The sequence below is a fragment of the Danio rerio genome, chromosome 7 (genome assembly GCF_052040795.2).
Source record: "Danio rerio strain M-AB ecotype USA chromosome 7, GRCz13ab, whole genome shotgun sequence".
NCBI classification, from domain to species: Eukaryota; Metazoa; Chordata; class Actinopteri; order Cypriniformes; family Danionidae; genus Danio; species Danio rerio.
The window spans coordinates 43908965-43930565 of record NC_141027.1 but is presented as its reverse complement, the minus strand read 5'-3'; the positions used below and the strand labels follow the sequence as shown (position 1 = coordinate 43930565).

At 35.1% G+C, this 21601-nt stretch overlaps 1 protein-coding gene across 8 annotated transcripts in view; it reads left to right on the top strand.

Moving 5' to 3' along the window:
• Nucleotides 1-21601, top strand: part of cdh8 (cadherin 8) — a 435086-nt gene that overhangs the window by 250630 nt on the left and 162855 nt on the right. For 5 of the 8 annotated variants that reach the window (XM_087261647.1, XM_087261649.1, XM_087261646.1 and 2 more), the window contains 2 exons: nt 7144-7321; nt 11317-11822. The exons of 2 other annotated variants lie outside the window; for them this stretch is intronic. In XM_087261647.1, the coding sequence (XP_087117773.1) occupies nt 11565-11822 (258 nt within the window). In that variant the 5' untranslated portion in view covers nt 7144-7321; nt 11317-11564. Of the gene's footprint in view, nt 1-7143; nt 7322-9512; nt 9772-11316; nt 11823-21601 lie in introns of those variants that run through there. One more of the 8 variants, XM_087261645.1, reaches the window with a different exon arrangement.

Here is a 21601-nt window from a genome sequence, read left to right as displayed (position 1 = left end):
TGTGAGTGGATGTAAATAAATAAATAACTTAAGTGTAATTAATAGGGGGGCCGATACGAAACCCATGATAATCAAATCTGCTGTGTTTTTTCAATTTGCATGATTAAGATCTTAGTTGTGTTGTTCATTTAGGATCCAGGTTGTTCATTCTCAAAATGTCAACATATCAAAATTCTGAACACTGCACTTAATTATCTGCAGAGCTTTAAAATCATCAACGTAAAAACCAATTAACTTTAATTTGCTACCAATTAAAATTTGACTTTTAGGAGTGTTAATATGCTAATCATGCCACTAAACCTATGCTGGAAACTGTTTACACATTGCAGGCCCCCGAGGCCATGAACGGGGTGTGTGTGTGTGCATGTGTGGAGGGACGGCACAGAAAGATGGAGAAATTATGCTGGGAAGTCTTGTCATAAATTTGGAAATCATTATTCATGCATTTGGAGTGAACTTTGACTATTTAATTCCTTTGCTGCATTAGCTGAGCGACCTTTGCAGTTTTAGTGAGCAGCTGTTTTGGGTGCACACTGTGCTGGAGATGGCAGACTAGACATCCCTAAACAACATGGAAATGGAGAAATCAACATATCGTGGGACTTCTATAATAAATAAAGCGATTATAGTGGTTGCAATGTATTGCAGTGTGCTTGCAATGCGCTATTTGTCATAAAATGTGTCAAGCCCTAACCATTTTTTAACTTCCAGTCTTCCATTTTTGTTGTTTTGTAAATTATTTCAGTCTATTGAGCCTTTTTTTTTTCTTTTTGAGGAAAACATTACAGCCTTTTTCACCATCTAATGAAAGTGAATGAGGGATTAACAAAAGTCACTTTTGCTGGTCCAAAATTTGTCATGTATGACCTTAAATTGTGAACTAAACCATTTTGTGAGCATGTATTGCAGATTTGTTCCCAATCAAGCATTTAAAAAAAGAGGACAGAGGAAATTAATTGAAATAACATGTAATTAAAATATTATAGCCCAGTTTGCAGATTTCTTTTAAATTATAGTAGGCCTATTATAAAAACAAAAATAGCCTTTTTTTCTTTTTATATATCTGATGTATTTTAATATAGCTAATTTCTATGAATTAGCTATAGATTTTTACAGTTTTTTCCTTTTTATGCTGGTATGCGCACATTATATTTTATACGCATATGTAAGGTGACTTAAATTGAAATTAAAGCACAAAAGATACTGAGGCAATAATATTTTAAAAAGTAAAAAAAAACAATTATACTTTAAAGAAGTTTTGAAAACTGAAACTAAAGGAGACGTTTTGAAAACTGAACTGAACTGAGTAAATTATTAAATATAAACTTGCGAGACTTAATTTACGTCCTGTGGCAAAAATATTTTTGTTATAATTTTAGTGATCTGCTTGAGGTAGGTGATTTATTTTTATGCTTTTGATAAAATAGCATTCAACCACTGAGTGGCATGGTACGGTACGGGTCACCTTTATCAGACTTGCTAAAAGGGTACCAATGGTACTATTTTGGTGGGGGTGGTGTATGACAGAAAGTTTCAGTCGATATCATTCTCGATCAAGGAAATGTCAACGTAAAGCTGTACAGGTCGTTCACATACAGTTGAAGTCAAAATTATTAGCCCTCCTTAATTATTAGGCCCCCTGTTTATTTTTTCAGAATTTCTGTTTAACGGAAGGAACACATTTCTACACATTTTTCAACACATTTCTAAACATAATAGTTTTAATAGCTCATTTCTAATAATTTTATTATTGCCATGATGACAGTAAATAATATTTCATTATATATTTTATAAGACAGTTCTATACAGCTTAAAGCAGGGGTCACCAATCCTGGTCCTGGAGGGCCGGTGTCCCTGCAGGGTTTAGCTCCATCTTGCCTCAACACACCTGCCTGGATGTTTCAAGTATACCCAGTAAGACCTTGATTAGCTTGTTCAGGTGTGTTTGATTAGGGTTGGAACTAAAATCTGCAGGACACCGGCCCTCCAGGAACAAGTTTGGTGACCACTGTCTTAAAGTGTCATTTAAAGGTTTAACTTGGTTAATTAGGTTAACTAGGCAGGTTAGGGTAATTAGGCAAGTTATTTTATAACGATGGTTTGTTCTGTAGATTATTGTAAAAAAATATAGCTTAAAGGGACTAATAATTTTGTCCCTAAAATGGTGTTTAAGTAATTATAAACTGCTTTTATTCGAGCTGAAATAAACAAATAAGACTTTCTCCTGAAATAAAAAATATTATCAGACAGACATGCGGTGAGAAAGTGAAACCACTCGCGGTTTAGACAGCCTTGTAAACACCTACAGGCACAGGGTAGATTCTTTTTTTCTATTTAGTTTGTGGTGGTTCATCAAGACGATGACAAGGTTTGTTTGAGCTCGGGTTGACCATAGCTCATCATTATATGTATATTATTACGGTGTAGTGTCTCGGCTGTGTTTTCAAAAATAGTGGTGTCTTTGTTTTCAATCTATAAAATATGTGATGAGTGATGTATCTCTGTAAAAAAAGTTGTGCATCTTGCTTCACATTTTGGTTCCTTTTTGTTGTGCAAGGTATCCATTGCAAAGGGTACCTAAAAAGTGGTATGATACGTTTCGCTTTTTAGTACTTTTTGACTGTGGAAAAAAAGTTGACCGAACCGTACCGTATCACTACTGGGCCATTAGATTATGTGCCAGACCATTTCTCTGTGTTTCGCTGGTAATGTCTTTAAATAAATTATTATTTAAGCCTATTTAATTATTCCTATTTTATTATTTATGCACAATAATTAAGACATAAAAGGAGAGAGTACAATATAAGCAACAACGAAAATATGAATGAAAAAAAGCTTATGTATAGTCTTCGTCCTATCACTTTAAAATATCAAACACTGTACATCTCTCTATATTTAGGCTAAAACACTGCTTTATTTATTTATTTATTTATTTATTTATTTGTGTATATAATTATGTGTTTGTAAATTCATTTCAGATTTATGCCTATATTTCTTTAATTTTACTTTTCAAAATGAATCCTCATTTCACTTAACAAGTTTACAATGATATTAAAGCTTGTTGACAAGTTGTTAATGATTTATGAATAAATTATTTTGCTTTGTTTTGTTATTTCAACTTCCTTTACAAGTAGCAGGGTATTTACACCTACTGCATATTTCTGTATGTTCACATCCCGTTTCCTTGTGCCCTCTGATGGCATAGTCTTAATCCTTTAGTGCGGCGGTGGTGCCTCTCACGGTGAAAATGGTTATTTTGAAGTGTCACCCACTGAATATATGTATCTTTTCTGGGTATTACCAATTGTTTCACAAGAAAATACCCTTATTGGATATCAAAAAGATGTCTAGATGTCTAACTACAGACGGTGGATGGTAATGTTCACATAGTCTTGCGTTTGATGGAGAAAAATTCTGTAATGGCCTGGGGCTGAGTAAATAATCAAGAAAAAATCATTATTGCATGATCTGGTACTTTAACTGACAGTGATGACATCATTGAAACATTTGCATATTGATTTACGATTGGTCTTGGCCTCCTTGCCAACATCCAGCTATTCAAACCCACCTCTACACTGCACAGTTACAGTATTGATTCTAGTGCACAGCTGGCTGAAAACAAGACATTTGCTTAGTGTCAAGACAGCCACAAAGCTGCTCTGATGCGCCATTTCATTTACATAAAATCATTTACACAGAACCAAAAGCCAATGAAGTCTAATCTTACCTAAAACTCGAACACTAATCTTTCACTGCTTTGCATTTCCTCCAGGATGCAAATCTCGCCTTACTCATACCCATACAGAAGTTAGGATAGAGAAGAAAAGAGGTTGCAATGTCAGATGGCATTACTTTATTTGTTATTTGTATCCCAGAGATTCTATTACGCTGAATGAACACTCACTTTGCAGGAATGGAGAGTCATCCACCTGAAACTGTTATTATACAGTTGAAACTGCTCTTTAAAGAATAGTGTCTCTTTCTTGCTTTGGTTCAGGTGAAATCGATAAACACAGTCCATTATCTTCTTGTCTTGTAGGATTGTTTTGAATGGTGAGCCAATGGTGATGCTCATTCACCCTGAGACCGGATTCCCAGCCACAGTCATTAAATGTTGTATTAAATAAATTCAATATTTTATTTCATGTCTTGAAAATATGCAAGCAGTTTTTATTATGCATGTATGTATAAATGTATGTATGTATGTATGTATGTATTGTAATTGTCTTTTGAAACCAATTTAACAAGTAAGCATTTAATGGAATTAAGAAGGAATAACAGTATAAATAGTTATGTCCATAAATATTTGGACATCAACACAATGCCAACATTTTGGCTCTATACACCAACACATTGGATTTGCAATGAAACGAACAAGATGTGCTTTAACTGCACACTGTCAGCTTTAATTTCATGGTATTTATCCAAATCAGGTGAAAGCTGTAGCAATTACAACAGTTATCTTATGTGCCTCCCAATTGTTAAGGGTCCAAAAGTAATTAGGCAATTTGCTTCTATGCTGTTCCATGGCCAGGTGTGTGTTTTTCCCTCATTATCCTAATTACAGTGAGCGGTGCTTTACAGTGCAGATGGAGAATGACCCAAAGCATACTGCAAAAGCAGCCAAAGAGATTTTGAATGTAGAGAAGTGGAACATTACATAATGGCCAAGTTAATCACCTGAACTGAATCCGATTGAGCTTGCATTTGACTTGCTGAAGACAAAACTGAAGGGAAAATGCCCCAATAACGAACAGGAACTGAATATAGTTGCTGTAGAGGCCTGGCAGAGCACCACCAGGAATAAAACTCAGTAGCTGGTGATGTCTGTGCATTCCAGACTTTAGGCTGTAGTTGACAGCAAAGGTTTTGCAACCAAGTATTAAAAAGTGAAAGTTTGATTCATGATTATTATTCTGTCCGATTACTTTTGGTCCCTTAACAAGTGGGAGGCACATATGCAAACTGTTGTAATTCCTATAGCGTTTACCTGATTTGGATGTAAATACCCTCATTGAAAAATAATTTCATTTAAAATCCATTGTGTTGGTGTACAGAGCCAAAAACGTTACAATTGTACATTTATGAACCTACTATATATATATATATATATATATATATATATATATATATATATATATATATATATATATATATATATATATATATATATATGAAGAACCAAAACAACCAACTTCTAGCTTTACTGTATATGAATCAATGCATTTTAAGAATTTTTAGGTGTGAATATTTTGATGTTGCTGTTTATTTATTTATTAATTTGGTGCTTTTTTGAAAATGTGTAAAATTTTGGAGATTTGAGCTCATTACTCACCGATGCACCTCTTAGAATCTACATGATTACACCTCTTGGGATGGCTATGATTAATTTATTTCTCTGCAGTAGATAAACATCTTGTGTTTCATTTAGATTATAAGCTGTCTTTACTTTTGTTAATCTTTAATTTGATGTAGGTTATTATAGCTGTTGTATGTTTTATAGGCTTTGAACTCTGTTTAAAAATATTATAATGTCTGAAGATATTTGTTCAAGTAACGTCAGTCAAAATCCTCTCTCTTTCTCTCTTCTGTCATAATGGTCTTCAAAATGCAATACACTATTAACTTCAATAAAGCAACCTAACATTCCTTTGTTGCCAATTCTAAAGTGATGTATTTCAATTAGTAATGGAGGCTTTAAACTGGTGTTAAACTGTCAATTTGATGTTTGAATCAGTGGCAGAAAACCACTGGACTTTTTAAAAGACTTTCCATACTTCTTGGTTATTTATTTACATCATTATCATCATCATCATCATCATCATCATCATATTTATATCAAACCATGCAAAATGCAATTTCAAAGGATAGCTATGTCTCTATATCACAATCTCTCTGAGTAGGCCATGAAGTAAATAGTTTTAGCTTTTTTTTTGTTTTGATTTTTACAGTTTGATTAAAAAATGGGTATGAAAAAATAAATTAATAAAACAAATAGTTATTATCTTACCAGTTATTAATTACATAAATTAAATGTTTCATCATATATTTCCTATCCAAAATGGAGAAATGTAAACATTAAACTTTCTAACATCTAACAAAATAAATGCAATTCAGGCCAGTGTTTGGCCATAAAAGTGTGAGGGTACGGGTATGGAAAAACATGTCAGCCTGATTTATGAATCACAAGACATTAAATTCAAGCTAGTCACAACTCTTCAGTAAGTAAGACAATTGTTTTAGACGTAGCCTCGCATCCATGGGAAACAGCTGGGAAAATCCCCAGGTAATTGCCTCTCTAAATGATTTGATGTAAATGCAGAGACAAATGAATAAATCACGCCTTGTTTCCTGTTTGTTTGTCGAGGCTGTTGTCGCCATTTGCAAATGACAGGGCTGAGGTGTGTGGAGAAGGTGGCAGCAGTTCACGGCGCACCAGGCCTGTGATTAATTCCACTGACAATGTAGTAACCAATGATCGATTGAGGAAGCTTGGGCTGTAAAGACCGTTTCCCCTTCACTTACTATGGCTTTTTCAGAAGACGTCTGATATTTTGATCACCGGTAAAGGCTGTGTCAGTGGAATTAATCAATGACAGGGAGAAATATCCACTGGAGAGCAACTTGACAAACTGCATGGCAGAACCAAAATAGAGTTAAAGAGGATGTCGAGCAGGATGCAAAATGAGAGCAGTTCAAAATCCATTATTTTTTTATTGAGGGGAGATTTATTTGTTTTAATTAATATTTATATCATCAGTGTTATTTTTAGGATTTTGACAGGTGATTTTGCATTGTTCATTGATTGAAGATAAAGCTAAAAACAGGTCTACAAATGGTGGAAAGTAGCTTTACAAACCTGATATGTGACTAGAAAAAAATTGCATTACATATTTGAGTAATACAGATATAAAATCTATATAACAATAGTGTTATTTTTATTTATTTATTTTTTGTAAAGTGTTATATTACCGTCAAATTTATTGTGATCGATATCTTGCTTAACTGTCTGTCACGGTTGCTCTGACTAGCATGTGTTGTATGTGTGCAGTTATTTTTATTTGGTTAGTTATTATTCATATTGCTTTTTATACAAAGCTTTATATCTTGCAAGGAGGGTTTATTGAACGTCTGTATCGGCAGGATTTAATCCCCAAGTTTAACTGACCACAGTCCAGAAAACTCCTGACGTCTGCTTGATGTTCGGCCGCTAGAGGGAGCCAGCTGAATCAGAGCTCAGTGTCTCTACCTGAATTCTCAATGCATGTGGACAAGAAACGTGTCAAGACTGCCTCGTGCACTAATGGATTCTGAGAAGCTGGTGGGTTTGGTTTTATATATTTACTCCTTTAAAGGTTGAGTGAATAGGCTTTGTGTTCTCAAATAATGCTTTTTAATTACAATCTTACGCAGCATTAGTTTAGGATCCCAAGTGAAGATATCAAAACAGGTGCTGGTTGTTTTTGTATGAAGTAAATCCGAAAATCTAGCAGTACAGATGTGGGTTTAAAGATGAAATTGCCAAATCAGATCTTGAAACTTATTGTGTATCAGTCAGCTCATTTGTATGTCCTACTTTTAGAGTTTTTTTTTTTTTTTTTTTTTTTTTTTGATGTGTTCTGAAAAGAACTGCTCAGTGCTGCTTCGATACAAATATAATTTAGGGTAAGGTTGGTTTTATATTGGCACATTCGTTCAGTGACAGCTCCATACCTTGTTTACCATGGTACTTTGAAAATTCAGACTGAAATCACATGTAAGTATGACTTCAAAACAAGATTAGCACTATTTAATTGACTGTGAACACTTGTATTTTGATGGTTGTTGGCTGCTAATATGATTTCACTATTTAGAATTTTTAATTAATACATTTCTGAGATTATATTATTAATGATAAAGACTGAATGTGAGAATATAAAACCAATTTTACCTAAGTACAAATGCATAGCCTATACATGCTTGAAGAATATTAAGAGACCTCTTGAAAATTGTCTGGATCTACTCAGTTTATCAGTTATGCATTTTATTCTGTAAATGCCTGACAAACTTTTTCATTTGTTATGGTTGGATATTTGTGAAATTCAATCAACTATGAATTTCCTAACTCTTGATGCTTCCATTGGCATTGTGTTAGAAATATGTAACATTAGAAATATGGCTTTTGTTTTAAACACACACACACACATCTTAATGAAAGTTTTTTTTTTTTTTTTTTTTTGAAGGAAGTTTATTCAGTAGATTTTTTTCTGCAATGTATAAGCTGTTGATAACACTCTCAGAAATAAAGGTATTGGGAGCTGTGACTTTTGACCCATCAACACCGTAGAGCAAGTTGAATGGTCGTTTACAAAATTGTATGCTAAACTGAACTTTTTAAATTGATTTATTTTTGTAAACTATACAAAAAAAGGTGTAAAAAAAAAAAAAAAAAAAAAAAGGGCTCGCAGCTTGCCCATACAGTACTTACTTAAAATGAGCTGAAAGAACACAATTTTTTTTATTTTTTTGGGGACAACTTAATTGTTTAATTATCAACCCGCTTAAATTTGTTCAGTTAACTTTGATTTGTGTTGGGACAACATGAATGAATTCCATGGAAGTCTTAATTTTGTACAGTGTAAGCTACATCAAAAAAGTAGTTAAATGTGTTTTATCCAATAGATTCTCAACCCTGAAATGTTATCCCATTTTGTTTTTTTTTTTAATTTGTATTATTATCTATTAACATATTGGTATTTCTTTTTTTTTTTTTTTTTTTTTTTTTTTTTTTTTACAACCAGAGGCTGTACAATGCTGTGACATCTTGGCAGACTCATTGATTTTTACTGTGACTGATGACCATTTCAAAATGGCAGATGTGTTTGCATACCTGGAACAGATTAATATGGTTTCAGCTCATACATTTTTTATGTATATCATGTCCAAGTCATGTTTGCTTGATGTTTCCGTCACGAAAGTGTGCTTTCAGTTACATCACGTGTGCATCAGTTTAACTGTTGCGCGCACTGTATTGTTCTGCAGCAACTGGAAACTAAAACAAATAACAGGACATTTACGCTTACAGGGCGTTAGTTTAAAGTTGGGTATTGGTTGCTTACAAAGACCATATAATTGCCAGTTGAGTATATATAATTGCCAAATTATATACCCCATATAAAAATAATTTTCAGCCCTGGCTGCAAATATGCTGCTATTTACAAAACAGCAGCACAGACGTCCTGGCCATGTAAAATCTAATTACATTCCTATCACGAGCCGGAAAAGCAAAGGACCGTCGCACAAGTGTCAAGACGCGGCGCACGTACCTATGCTTTGTTAGCAGAATGCATTTAGAAAAGGTAGGAAGAAATACCAACACTAACGCACTGACATGAAAAGTTGAATATTGCCAGTGAAGGGCGCGTGCATTCGTTGCCAGGGCTGAGGACCTGCCTCTTTATCAGCCCAATGAGCGCGGCAGAGGGGAGGCTCTTCCCACCAAACACCTCTCGTCCATCTCTCCTCACTCCTCCACTCAGCGAGCGGGCTTGCCGGAGCTCACCGACACCCTGTCAACGCTAAGCCACACAACTGTACGGATCCTAATTGTTCCCAACCGCGTCTGTCAACTCATTTCCTTGACTGTTTTCTCTTGAATATTCACTTAACAGAAGACTGACAAAACGACAAGTGCCAGCAGTATTGCGAAACAAGTCACGTCTTTAATATTTCCTTCTCTAATGTTTCCTATCTTCTGTGAATGGCATGGAACGGACGTCCGGATGAGATACGGTAAGTGTTAAAGAATCATTAACAGGCGTAGGAAGGGTTTTACTTCGTATTTGTCGTTTGGATAAAAGCGCGTGCTTTTTTGTTGTTGTTTTTTTACTCGAGTGAAATACTGGATGTTTTCTTTGATGCTGTTTGCGCTACAGTGATTGATCCGAGAGGGAGACAGATTGACAGCCTGCAGACAATACCATAAACACCCGTAGTTCTTAATTTGTTTTGCATGTCGTGCTGGAATGCTGTGCATCGGATATGTGTGTTAAGTTAAAAGAAGAACGTCCTTGTTAATCAACTTAAGCCAACTCGCCGCAATGTATGCTTTGTATTAATGTAAGCCACTTCTAGAGCATCCATCTCTGCTTCTAAAGTATCGTCATTTTGTCTCTCCAAAGTCAAAGCGTCTGTTAATTGTAAGCGAGTTTTCTATGAGGAGCTGTCCACTTATGGTGGTGCTGAAATTCGCCAGTGATTCAAGCATCACCGCAGCTCGCCGCGTCTGTGTATGGTGTTAGTGTGCAGTAAAGCTTTACTGCTCGCCGAAGTTACACTGCATGTGGAAGCTGCGCGTTTTAAATGTATGGCTTGCTTACTAGCCCTCAGGGCAATTATTTAAATGAAATGTGTGCAAGAAAACAAATAAAGAGTGGTCTAGTGCATTAGGAGATTAAAAGACTGAATTCCTCTTAGCCACCTTTCTGCTGCCTATTGATGCCTGGAAACATATGAAATAACAGATAACAGAGTTCTCCAGCGGATGCTGCTCGAAACCATTCAGCTCAGTAATCCGGTTTAGTGAAAGGCAGCTTACGATTGTTATGTGGTCAACCAGGAAAAAAGAGAAAGAAAATAAAAGAATAATAATCAAGTGCATGGATAAATTGCTAAATAATATAGTCATCATGTAAGGTCTGTCATATTGTCAGAAATGCACATTCAATAAATGAATAGGAATCTAATTCTTCATAAAAGCAAAGATCTTGCAAATACGTAATGCTGTAATATGTCAAGGACATTGAAAGCAATTGGTTCAGGGAAATGAAAGCAGCTCACGAGCATGAAGAGATACTGCTGTTCTTCTCCACTCTCATTTCAAGTTAGCTGCATTTATAGTCTGCTGCAGTCATATGTCAAAATTATGGTGTTTTTATTCTACTTTTTGTTCCTCAAAATTGCTGTGAGCCATCATTCAGGAGATTTTGATGGTAATTGTATCAAATTTGAAACTTAATATTACATAATAAAAACATCCGATAACATTTAGTTTTCTTTCAAATAAGTTATTAATGTTAAATATTAATACTCATAAATATTGGTGTTCTAAGGAAGACACGGACACAACAAATGTTGTAATCTAAAACTGTAATCAGCTTGTTTGTACTTCCTAAATGTTTATTAGAGAACAAAAAAAACAAACAAACAGATGTGCTCTGACTTTTTATTTAGCTGTTCTGATGTCAGATCAACCTGACCTTGAAAGTTCACTTCTCAAGCTTGTCAGTTTTATTTACATGCACTTCCTGTAAGTGTGCATTTGTCTCTTCCCTGCAGATCTCTTTCATTGACGAACCAACTAATGGATGTCGCATTTGTCCACACGTCTCCCCGCTCTGCGTTCTGGAGACAGATCAGAGCGCATCCGTGACCCTCCTCGCAACATGAACTCAAGCTGGGGGATACGTAGAACAAAAGAGTAACCATTCAGCTGACCGTCAGCTGGCCAACCCCTGATTTTTGGAGGGGAAGCAAAAAGAAAAAGAAAAAAAAAGAGGAAGGCGGCAAAGAAAAATTCTTCAAAAATGCCCAAACGTGGAGAGGAGATGCAGCGAGATCTATGGACTTCTCTCCTGCTAGTGTGGATTACTTGTGTGCCGTACTCTTCCATGGCTCCGTTAAACAATCAGTCACAAAGTTTACAAACGGCATCAGCCATGATCCCGCGAACCCGGCCAAGCGAAGGACAAAGAATCCTCAGTCGTGCCAAGAGAGGATGGGTTTGGAATCAAATGTTTGTGTTGGAGGAGTTCTCTGGACCCGATCCAATTCTGGTTGGCAGGGTGAGTAGTCTAATTGTCGGCTGAAGCTTACTTATCATGTGGAAACATTAATTCTGCTGCCTCGATGCCTTTTCGTTTGACATTTTGTGAAGGAGCAATAATTGCCGTGAAGAAGAGGGGCAAGGTTGGCATTGCTGACTCTCGCGCAGTTTCCGTCTTTAACAGTTCAATTAGGCCAAGGAAAAATACAGCTCTGGATGCTAATTTATGCATGGTGTTGTATTTCACAGGCTGTGAGAGTTTTCTGCTGTGCGTACGCTTTGAAGGGAAGCTCAAAGTGAGTTTTACAGGTGGAATGTGCAGTATAGGCGAGGTGGAGATATGGAGATAATTACGGGATAGGAGAGTGACCTGGCACCAGACCTGTGCAGAGAGCTCTCGGTCCTGAGAGGGCTATAGCAAGAGCAGGCCAAAGCAGCTTGTTCACAGATCACTGCAAGCGTGAACCTCAGGAGCCCAACCTGGCACTATATGCTTGTCCAACCACTAGCACTTCACCGTAGCCAACAAGACATACTCTGAATGTTTGTTTGTTTGCTTTCTTCAAACTGGATTTTTGTTTTTTGATTTTTGTTTAGGTTAGTTTGTTAGTTTGTGTGTGCGCTTTGTATGTCCCCACATGTATCACAATATCAGTAAATTTTGACCTTGTGGGGACATTTTTTATTTATTTTTTGGTCCCATGAGGAAAATGTCTCATATATCGGATAGAAAGAAGTATTTTGCAAATGTAAAAATGCTATTTGGTTCCTGTGAGGTTTAGGGGTACACTGAAACAAATAATTAAAGATGATTCCTTGGATTTACAGTTTTTTTTTTTGTTTTTTTTTTAAGTTAAGTGGTTGGAAACAATTTATTTGGGCTGAATTTAAAGTAAAGACTTAATTTGAACATTGCTAAATTTTATTTGTTTAAATTCAACATATAAATTGTTTGCAACAGTGTCACTGACAACATTTTTTTTCAGTGTAGAGATATGGGATAGCAAGTACAATATGTACAGTTAAGAAACCATTATGTCTACAGGAACTCCCAAAACAGATAACTGTGCAAAAGTGTGCATTTGTGTGAGCGTGTGCTTGTATGTGTTTGTGTGTGTATATGTGTGTGAATAAGTAGTATTACAACCATTTCTGAGTAATAACGTTGTAAAAGGTTAATTTAGACATTCACTGTAAAAAAAATGCTGGGTTCCACATAATTGATTTGTGTTGGGACAACATGAAAGAATTAAGTTAACTTACTAGTTTTTACAAATTTAAGTGGATTAAGCATTAAAACAATTAAATTGCCCCAATGAAATCTAATTAATGGTGTTGTTTCAGCTTATTTTAAATAAGTAGTTTTAACAAGCAACAAAAATATAATAATATAATAACTGTTATTAGTAATTTAAAACTTAAAAAAATACAATTTATTATAAAAAAATTATATATGTGAATAAAAACATGATTGTTTAGATGGACACTTTTATATCTAAACTACAAAACATGCAGCTTTCATTTATTTACATTTGTTTTCTCCATACATGTAAACATGTAAATGTTTACTTATTTCTTGGAAGCAACCTATCGCTATATACAGGTATGTTGTTTCCTTTTTTACATTAATATATGTTGCTCTGAATGGCAATGTAACTTCATTTAACATATTTTCATATCATAAATAATTTCTGCTCATTTTAAGTTAACACCAAATTAGGTCATCTTGTCTTTTAACCATACTGTATGTGCTACATTTGTACATTTTAAAATACAGATGATCTCAGATTTATTAGCCCACCTTTGTTTTGTTTTTGTTTTTTTATATTTCCCTAATTATGTTTAAGAGAGCAAGGGAATTTTTAAATGACAGTATGTAATATTTTTTTATTAGTATCCTAATATTTTTTTTTCTTCTGGAAAGTCTTATTTGTTTTATTTTGACAAGAATAAAAGTTATAATAATAATAAAAAAAAAAATTTAAGATCAAAATTATTAGCACCTTTAAGCTATATTTTTATTGTTATACAATAACTTGCCTATAATTACCCATACCTAGTTAACCCAATTAACCTAGTTAGGCCTTTAAATGTCACTTTAAGCTGTATAGAATTGTCTTAAAAATATCTAGTAAAATATGATTTACTCTCATTACAGCAAGGATAAAATAAATCAGTTATTAGAAATGAGTTATTAAAACTGTTATGATTTAGAAATGTGTTGAATTTTAGTTTATTTTTTTCTCTCCGTTAAACAGAAATTAGGGAAAAGAATAAACAGGGGGGCTAATAATTTCAGGGGGCTAATAATTCTGACTTCAACTGTATATAAATTGATATTTTTAAAGACATTTGTAATTTAAATAATGAATGAATAAATAAAAGTTTAACTGTAAGGTCACATTACGAGCTTCACTGCACTAATTGAACACTATCCTCACCATCAGTGAGGTGGAAAACGCCATCCTTTGTATGTCCAAAATTTGGCAGGGCCTCAGCTAATTAAGGCCCCTCACTAGAATTCTACAGTGTTTCTGCATGCCTCCTCCTGTCATTCGGGCATGTGAATAAAACATTGCGCTCTCATGCGGCCTTTACACCTGTGTTTTTCCAGTATCGGCCAGACACAAAAAAGTCCTTAAGAGCGGCATCAATTTTTCAAGAGCTGCAATTAAACAGCCTTTGTTGGATTCTGCCTTAGCTTTTGATCAGCACAAATGCATAAACATACTCAACAAATGGGCTCCCCGTGATGATCTCTTAGCTATAAGGGCAAATGAGTGTGATGCTTTCAGTCTGACGCATCTACAGCGCTATAGGGCTCTCTGTGCATGATGGAGACAGCTGGGAGTCTCAGACGGTGACGTGCCGTTCTGCTCCTCTCTAATGTGTTGTGCTTTATTTAACACCAAGTATTTGTAATGGTGAGCAGAATGATTGTCTGTAGGATGACAGTGCACACACTGTAAAACCTGATAAGTTCATATTGCTCAAAACATTTGTGGAAATGTATTGCCTCAAAGCATTTAAGCACAAACTTTTATTTTCTTAAGTTACAGTAGTAGAACTTAATTGCATTGTTTACTACATTAGCATATTTGTGATGAGTGTTAAGCACACAGATGTCTCTCATTAAACACTACAGTGTTTGTCATGTTGCTGATTATAATTGAATTGAAAATTTCATAAATTAATTTGTACAACATGCATGATTAAGTGTTAACAATAGCATATGTTAATGTAGCTATCAAATAAAGTATGTTTTATACATTTGCATAATATAGTTGTTGATCATTCAGTATGTATAAGCTTAAAGTATTTCATTTATTTAAATTTTTACTTGTCATCACAAAGGAAATGTTACAAAATTTCAGCATAAGTGAAACCCCAGCATGGAACTCCCAACGTTGTAAGCACAGTACAACACTATAGTCAGAATTATTAGCCCCCTTTATTATTATTATTATTATTTTTTTTTTTATATTTCCTGAATGATGTTTAACAGAGCAAGGAAAATTTCACAATATGTCTGATAATATTTTTTCTTCTGGAAAAAAGTCTTATTTGTTTTATTTCGGCTAGAATAAAAGCAATTTTTTATTTTTTAAACACCATTTTTGCACCCCTTTATGCTATTTTTTTTCATTAGTCAACAGAACAAATTATCATTATACAATAACTTGCCTAATTACCCTAACCTGCCTAGTTAACCTAATTAAACTAGTTAACCCTTTAAATGTCGTTTTAAGCTGCATGGAAGAGTCTTGAAAAAAATCTAGTCAAATATTATTTACTGTCATCGTGGCAAAGATAAAATAAATCAGTTATTAGAAATAAGCTATTAAAACTATTATGTTTAGAAATGTGTTGAAAAAAATCGTCTCTCCGTTAAACTGAAATTGGAGAAAAAAAATGAATGGGGGGCTAATAATTCAGGGGGGCTAATAATTCTGACTTCTGTATGTGTATGCATGTTAATTAGCTGGTGCTGTATTTTGTGGTTGTTGTTTTTTTTCCTTCCTTCTAAATTTATGATTATGAAATGCATTATGGCAGTGGTTCCCAATTGTTTTTTTGTTTTTTTTTTTGTTTTTTTTTGTTTTTTTGCCTGAGACCCCTTTTTCCCCTGGAAAAAAAAAAATATTGTAAGGCCCCCCTTCCACTTTTAATTATATGATATTATTATAAGTTTGCAGTAGGTATGACAAAAAAGGGTTGTTTTCAAACAATCAATATGTTTATAGCCTAATGTAAAATATAAAAGCTAAACATCAGAAGGCAATTTGTACTATGTACACCTTGTGGTATTGGGAATGAGTCGTCTGCAAATGTCTTATTCAGTAAAGTACAGTTAACAAGAACTTTGGCACAGATAATGCACTGTGGCTGAGTCAGGGACTCTTTGCTTTGAGAAAATGAAATAAAACCATAGTTAAGGTAACAATCTTAGTATTTCCTGTATTTCGTGTTTTCAGTATTGCTAGCACTTTGCCCCAAAATGATTGAAGCTTCCTCATCTGGGTCCAGTATGCTTGGGTCATTACTATTAGCTGCTGAAGGCAATTTTTTTTTGTAAAGGACAAATTACAAATTTGTCAATTTTTTTGGTCATCCAAGGGATAAAATGAAACAAGGCAGCATTATTGTTCTACTAATTTTCCACTACTAAAACATTATTTTTTTTTTAAATATGACGCAACCCACCACAGAGCTCGCTGAGGCCCCCTTGTAGGCCGGGACCCCCCTGTTGGGAACTGCAGCATTATGAGACATCGATCTCTTCCACTTTTGATGTTGTAAATTAAATGTAATTTTGTAAAAGAAAGAAAAAAAAACTTCATTGAAATGTTTGTAGTTTGAAACCATATATTGTTTAAATAACAATTAATAGAGAATTAAGTCTGTAAAATACAGAAAAAGTACTGGCACCATAAGGATTTTGCACCATAATTAACAACAAGAATCCAGACAATGCGTCACAAATAGGGATGTGACAAGATCTCGGGCTACGAGATCACAGGAGACTAAATTGTGGCGAGATTTCTTTATGTTATAATATGATGAAGCATGAGGGTGAATTTAGATATGAAGATTGGAGGCAGGATTGAATTAGAACTGCACGTCAAGTGCTTTGCATACACCTGACAGACTGGCTTCGGAGTTGCGCGTCACTCTTTTGGGATGGGTGAGTGTCGCGTAATAATTTTTTTCTTCACTGGAGTACAAGGGTTGCTGCGTCCAAACAGAGGCTGCTACAACTGCAGCCACACGCTTAAACCACGGCTCATAACATATAATAAAAAAACACTTTAGATATGCTTAAAGCCATAATCGTTGTAAACACTAATCGAATAAAGACATGTGGAGCATTCAGTAGAGTGCAGTACAGACATGTAAATGACGTAATAAAACCATTACCATTGCGTAGGACTTTTAGCTGCATTTTACAACAAGATAAGCCATACACACTCAGCTGTTTGACAGTATTCTCTGCACCCATCAAGTCAGTAAAGGACCACAAACACACATCTCCTCCAAGAACGCGGCACACAAACACAGAAAAAAGTTCACTTTGTGGAAAGGAGTTTGATTCTCATGTGAAATTGGACAGAGAAGAAGGCAGTCAGTAAAGTTTATAGCTAAATATTTAGCAGTGTTTGCATATCCTTTATGGCACAATTCATTAAAATAAATGTAAAATAACATTCGTTGCAAGTTCATTTAAAAAAGCACCAGAATAGTTTTACATTTTGTGATTTTTTTTTCAGTTAATTAAAAAGTTTTTATTCATATATTAGCAAATGTTTTGCTAATATTTAAAATTATATATAAACACCATTTTCCATTCATAAATTAGCAAAATATTTAGCAGTGTTTGCTTGTCCTTTACCGCATATAATTCATTAAAATAGAAGTAAAATAACATTCATTGCAAGTTGATTTAAAAAGCACCTAAATAGTTTTGCATTTTCCTTTTTTTTTTTTTTAGTTGAATAAAATATTAGATTTCTTAAAAATACTGTTAAAATCTCGTCTCGTTCACGTGAACCCAATCTCGTGTCTCGTTTCATCTCGTCTCTTGGAGTAAGCGTCTCGTCAGCCCCCTAGTCACAAACTATTTAAAATGTCTTTAAAAGTAACCTTTTCAAACTTTTCAACATCAAACGTTATAGAATGAAAGATGTCAGTCACATAACACTATTGAAAACTATAAATAAATGAAAAATAACATGAATCACAACATATGGAAAACTGTTAATTTATTAAGATTTTTTTATACCGTTAATCTTAAGCAAAAACACTTAAAAAAACTCTTCATTTTTTCTCCTAGTACAGTCTGACACAAAACATGCTAAGAACTACATCCAACTCCATCCAAAAATCATCTCATTACAGTAAATGTTTGATTAATGTACAGTAGCTTATTTTTACTATGCACAATGGACTTTTTAAATGTCTAAGTAAACACTTTAATTTGATTTCACAGTTAGCTTTTACAGTACCTTCAAATCTCAGGACGTAAGGTGGTCCAGACTGTAATTTGCTTCTATGGTGGGCCAGCATTGATTGAGGATTTTTATTTTTGCAGACCGCAAGGTTAAGTGCTCATGAGAATGGCTTGCAGAGCTCTGATAAGTTCCATGTTGCAGGGAGATAGGAAGCCATGCTGTTGGATAAGATTGAACACCACTCGTCTCTCTCTCTCTCTCTCTCTCTCTCTCTCTCTCTCTCTCTCTCTCTCTCTTTCTTCACCGCCTTACTCCATCACCTAAGATCCGCAGTCCTTCCTCACTCGGTCTCTCTAATTAAAAAATGAATCAAATAAAGAGTGGGAGGTGTGTGATTCAAATGGGTCACTCAAATCAGCATGTTTTTTTTTTCTCTTTTCCTCTTTTTCTGCCATCTCTGCCAGGCATGTGGTTGTGGGCTGATTATCGAGGAACCTCAGGCCGAGATTACACTCATTTCATCCTTTAGCTTTTATTACGTGCCGGTCTGATGTTTAATTATACACTGGGCTCCTGTCTTGTCAGTGCCCGAACTCCCCTTGAGCACTAGCTGCCAGTCGGAGGAGACGATTAGCATACGTGTAGAAATGGCCATGGCAGGGCTAAGAGAGCACACACGGAAGTGTTAGCTACAGTACATGACAGCATGCTTCTCTCGCATGGTCTCGGTGGTCTGGCAGTGCAGCTCGCCGTCACCTAATGTTGAAATGCCCGTCAAATAAAGAGTGTACTGCTGGAACAAGACTGAGCTCTTTTTAGTTGGTGGAGGAGTTAAAGAGGAGGCCAGGGCTAGTTTGTCATGCTTTTACTCTTGGGAGTTCTGTGAAGAGGGCGGCACGGTGGCTTAGTGGTTAGCACTGTCACCTTATAGTTGCTGGTTCAGGTCCAGGCTGAGTCAGTTGGCATTTCTGTGTGGAGTTTGCATGTTCTCCCTGTGTTGGCGTGAGTTTCCTCCGGGCGCTCTGTTTTGCCCCACAGTCCTGTCATGTGGTATAGGTGAATTGAATAAGCTAGTGCATGTGTGTGTATGCGAGAGTGTATGGTTGTTTCCTAATGCAAGATTGTGGCTGAAAGGGCATAAGCTGCGTAAAACATGCTGGATAAGTTGGTGGTTCATTCCGTTGTGGTAACCCCTTATAAACAAAGGGACTAAGCTGAAGGAATATGAATGAATGAATAAATGAATGAATTAATGAAAAATTGAATGAGTTATATGAAGATAAATGCACCAAATGTTTAAAAGTTTGAGTCTTATTTTCAAAAGATTGCATTTTTTATTTTTTTTTTTAAAAGCAGTAAAACATATGATTATTATTGTGAAAGTTTGTTATATTACGTGAAATCAATATTTTAGTTTTTTGTAATTCATTCATGTGATAGCACCTTTACTTCTTCAGTTCTTTTAGAAACAACTCTTATAAACCTAACAAATTCTTTTAAACTCTTAAATCAGTTCTATATACAAAATTAATGTGCTGCTTAATTTTCATGGAAACTTTAACACAACATAAACATATTTACTGTCATGTTTTGACCTATATAATGTGTCCTTATAGAATAAAATAGTTAATAAAATAGTTAATATTTTAACTAATAAAATAGTTAATATTTTTTTATGAATACATACAGACTATGAAAATAAAAATACATTAAATTAAATGCTAAAGCAAAAGTTAATTTAACATAAACTTTGAGTCATGTCATCTCACTGTATTGCAGTGATTCTCAATTCTGGCCCTCAGGCCCCCCTGCCCTGCACATTTTATGTCTCTCTTAGTTAACATACAAAGGATCAGTTCATGGAGCTTTCTGTATATTAGCTGATGATCTGAATCAGGTGTGTTAAGGGGAATGGAGGAGTAGGGGGGTGGTTGGGCAAAGTGAACCACTGAGAACCACTGCGTTTTTAGTTTAGTTTTTAAGTTTTTCAACCTGGAATGAAAAACACAACACTCAGGCTGCGTCCGAAATTGCTGACTAGTCAGTAGGTACTGCATTTGAATTTTAATGTACTACTGGGCCATTAGAAAAGTATGTTCTATACAGTATGAATTTCAGTAGTATAAATGTAACTTGGATGTACTGCATACGCCATTTTGTCATCCTCACATGACCTTCATGCGTCAGTCAAGTCGCTTCATTCCCATTCTTGAATTCTCTCATGGTGCATCATGCACCATCCAATGCACACTTTTGGCTGCGTCCATAATGGCCTATTACTCAGTAGGTACTGCATTTGAATTTAAATGTACTACTCGACCACTAGAAAAGTACGGTCTATTCCAGTGTCAAAACTCAGTCCCTAGGGCCGGTGTCTTGCAAAGTTTAGTTCCAATCCCATTTAGCAACACCTGAACCAGCTTATCAAGCTCTTTCTTGGTATACCATAAACTGCCGGGCAGTTGTTTGCAGGACACCAACCCTCCAGGATCGAGTTTGGACATCCCTGGTCTATACAGTATGAATGTCAGTAGTACTGTAAAATATAGATAGGTTACAGCTGCGTGTATGCACATCAATATAGCATCATTTTTGTAACACTGTATTACAATAAGTAACATTTTTACATTATCTTGAAGGTTGGGTTTAGAGTTGTGGTGGGCTTTAATAAAATACAAATAATAGGAAATTTAATACATAATATAAATAATTCTGGTTAAATTTCAGCTGCTACCATATCTCATTTAACAACAATTCAGTTGTATAAATGGAACTTGGATGTACTACATTCGCCATTTGTCATCATCACATGACCATCACGCGTCCGTTGTGTCACTTCACTCCATTTATGAATTCTTTCACAGTACATCATGAGTACATAGCGTAGCCTTCATCTGATGCGCACTTCAGAATCTCGCCAGAAGTAGTATGTCATCTGGGTACTTTTCACATACAGTTTTTCAAATGCTATGAATTCGGACATACTTCCCGGCTCGCATACTGTTTTTAGCACACTATATAGTCTGGAAGTTTGCAATTTCGGATGCAGCTTCAATGTCATGACAAATGTAAAAGAAAACCTATTTAGCATCTAAACCAGATATTCATTCAGAACAACAGTTGCTTTTGACCTTGACTGTATAGTAAATTCTTGCCTGAATGTAGGGCTGTGCAATTAATCGAAAATTCGATTTCGATTTGTATTTTGTGTTCTAACGATTATGAAAAAAACATTAATCGAGATGAAACGATTGTTGCATCATATACCGCCCCCTTTCCAGTTGTACACATTTGTTGCTCTGCAGAGCTTAATTTCACATGAAAATGACTGAAAGCATGTACTGTAATG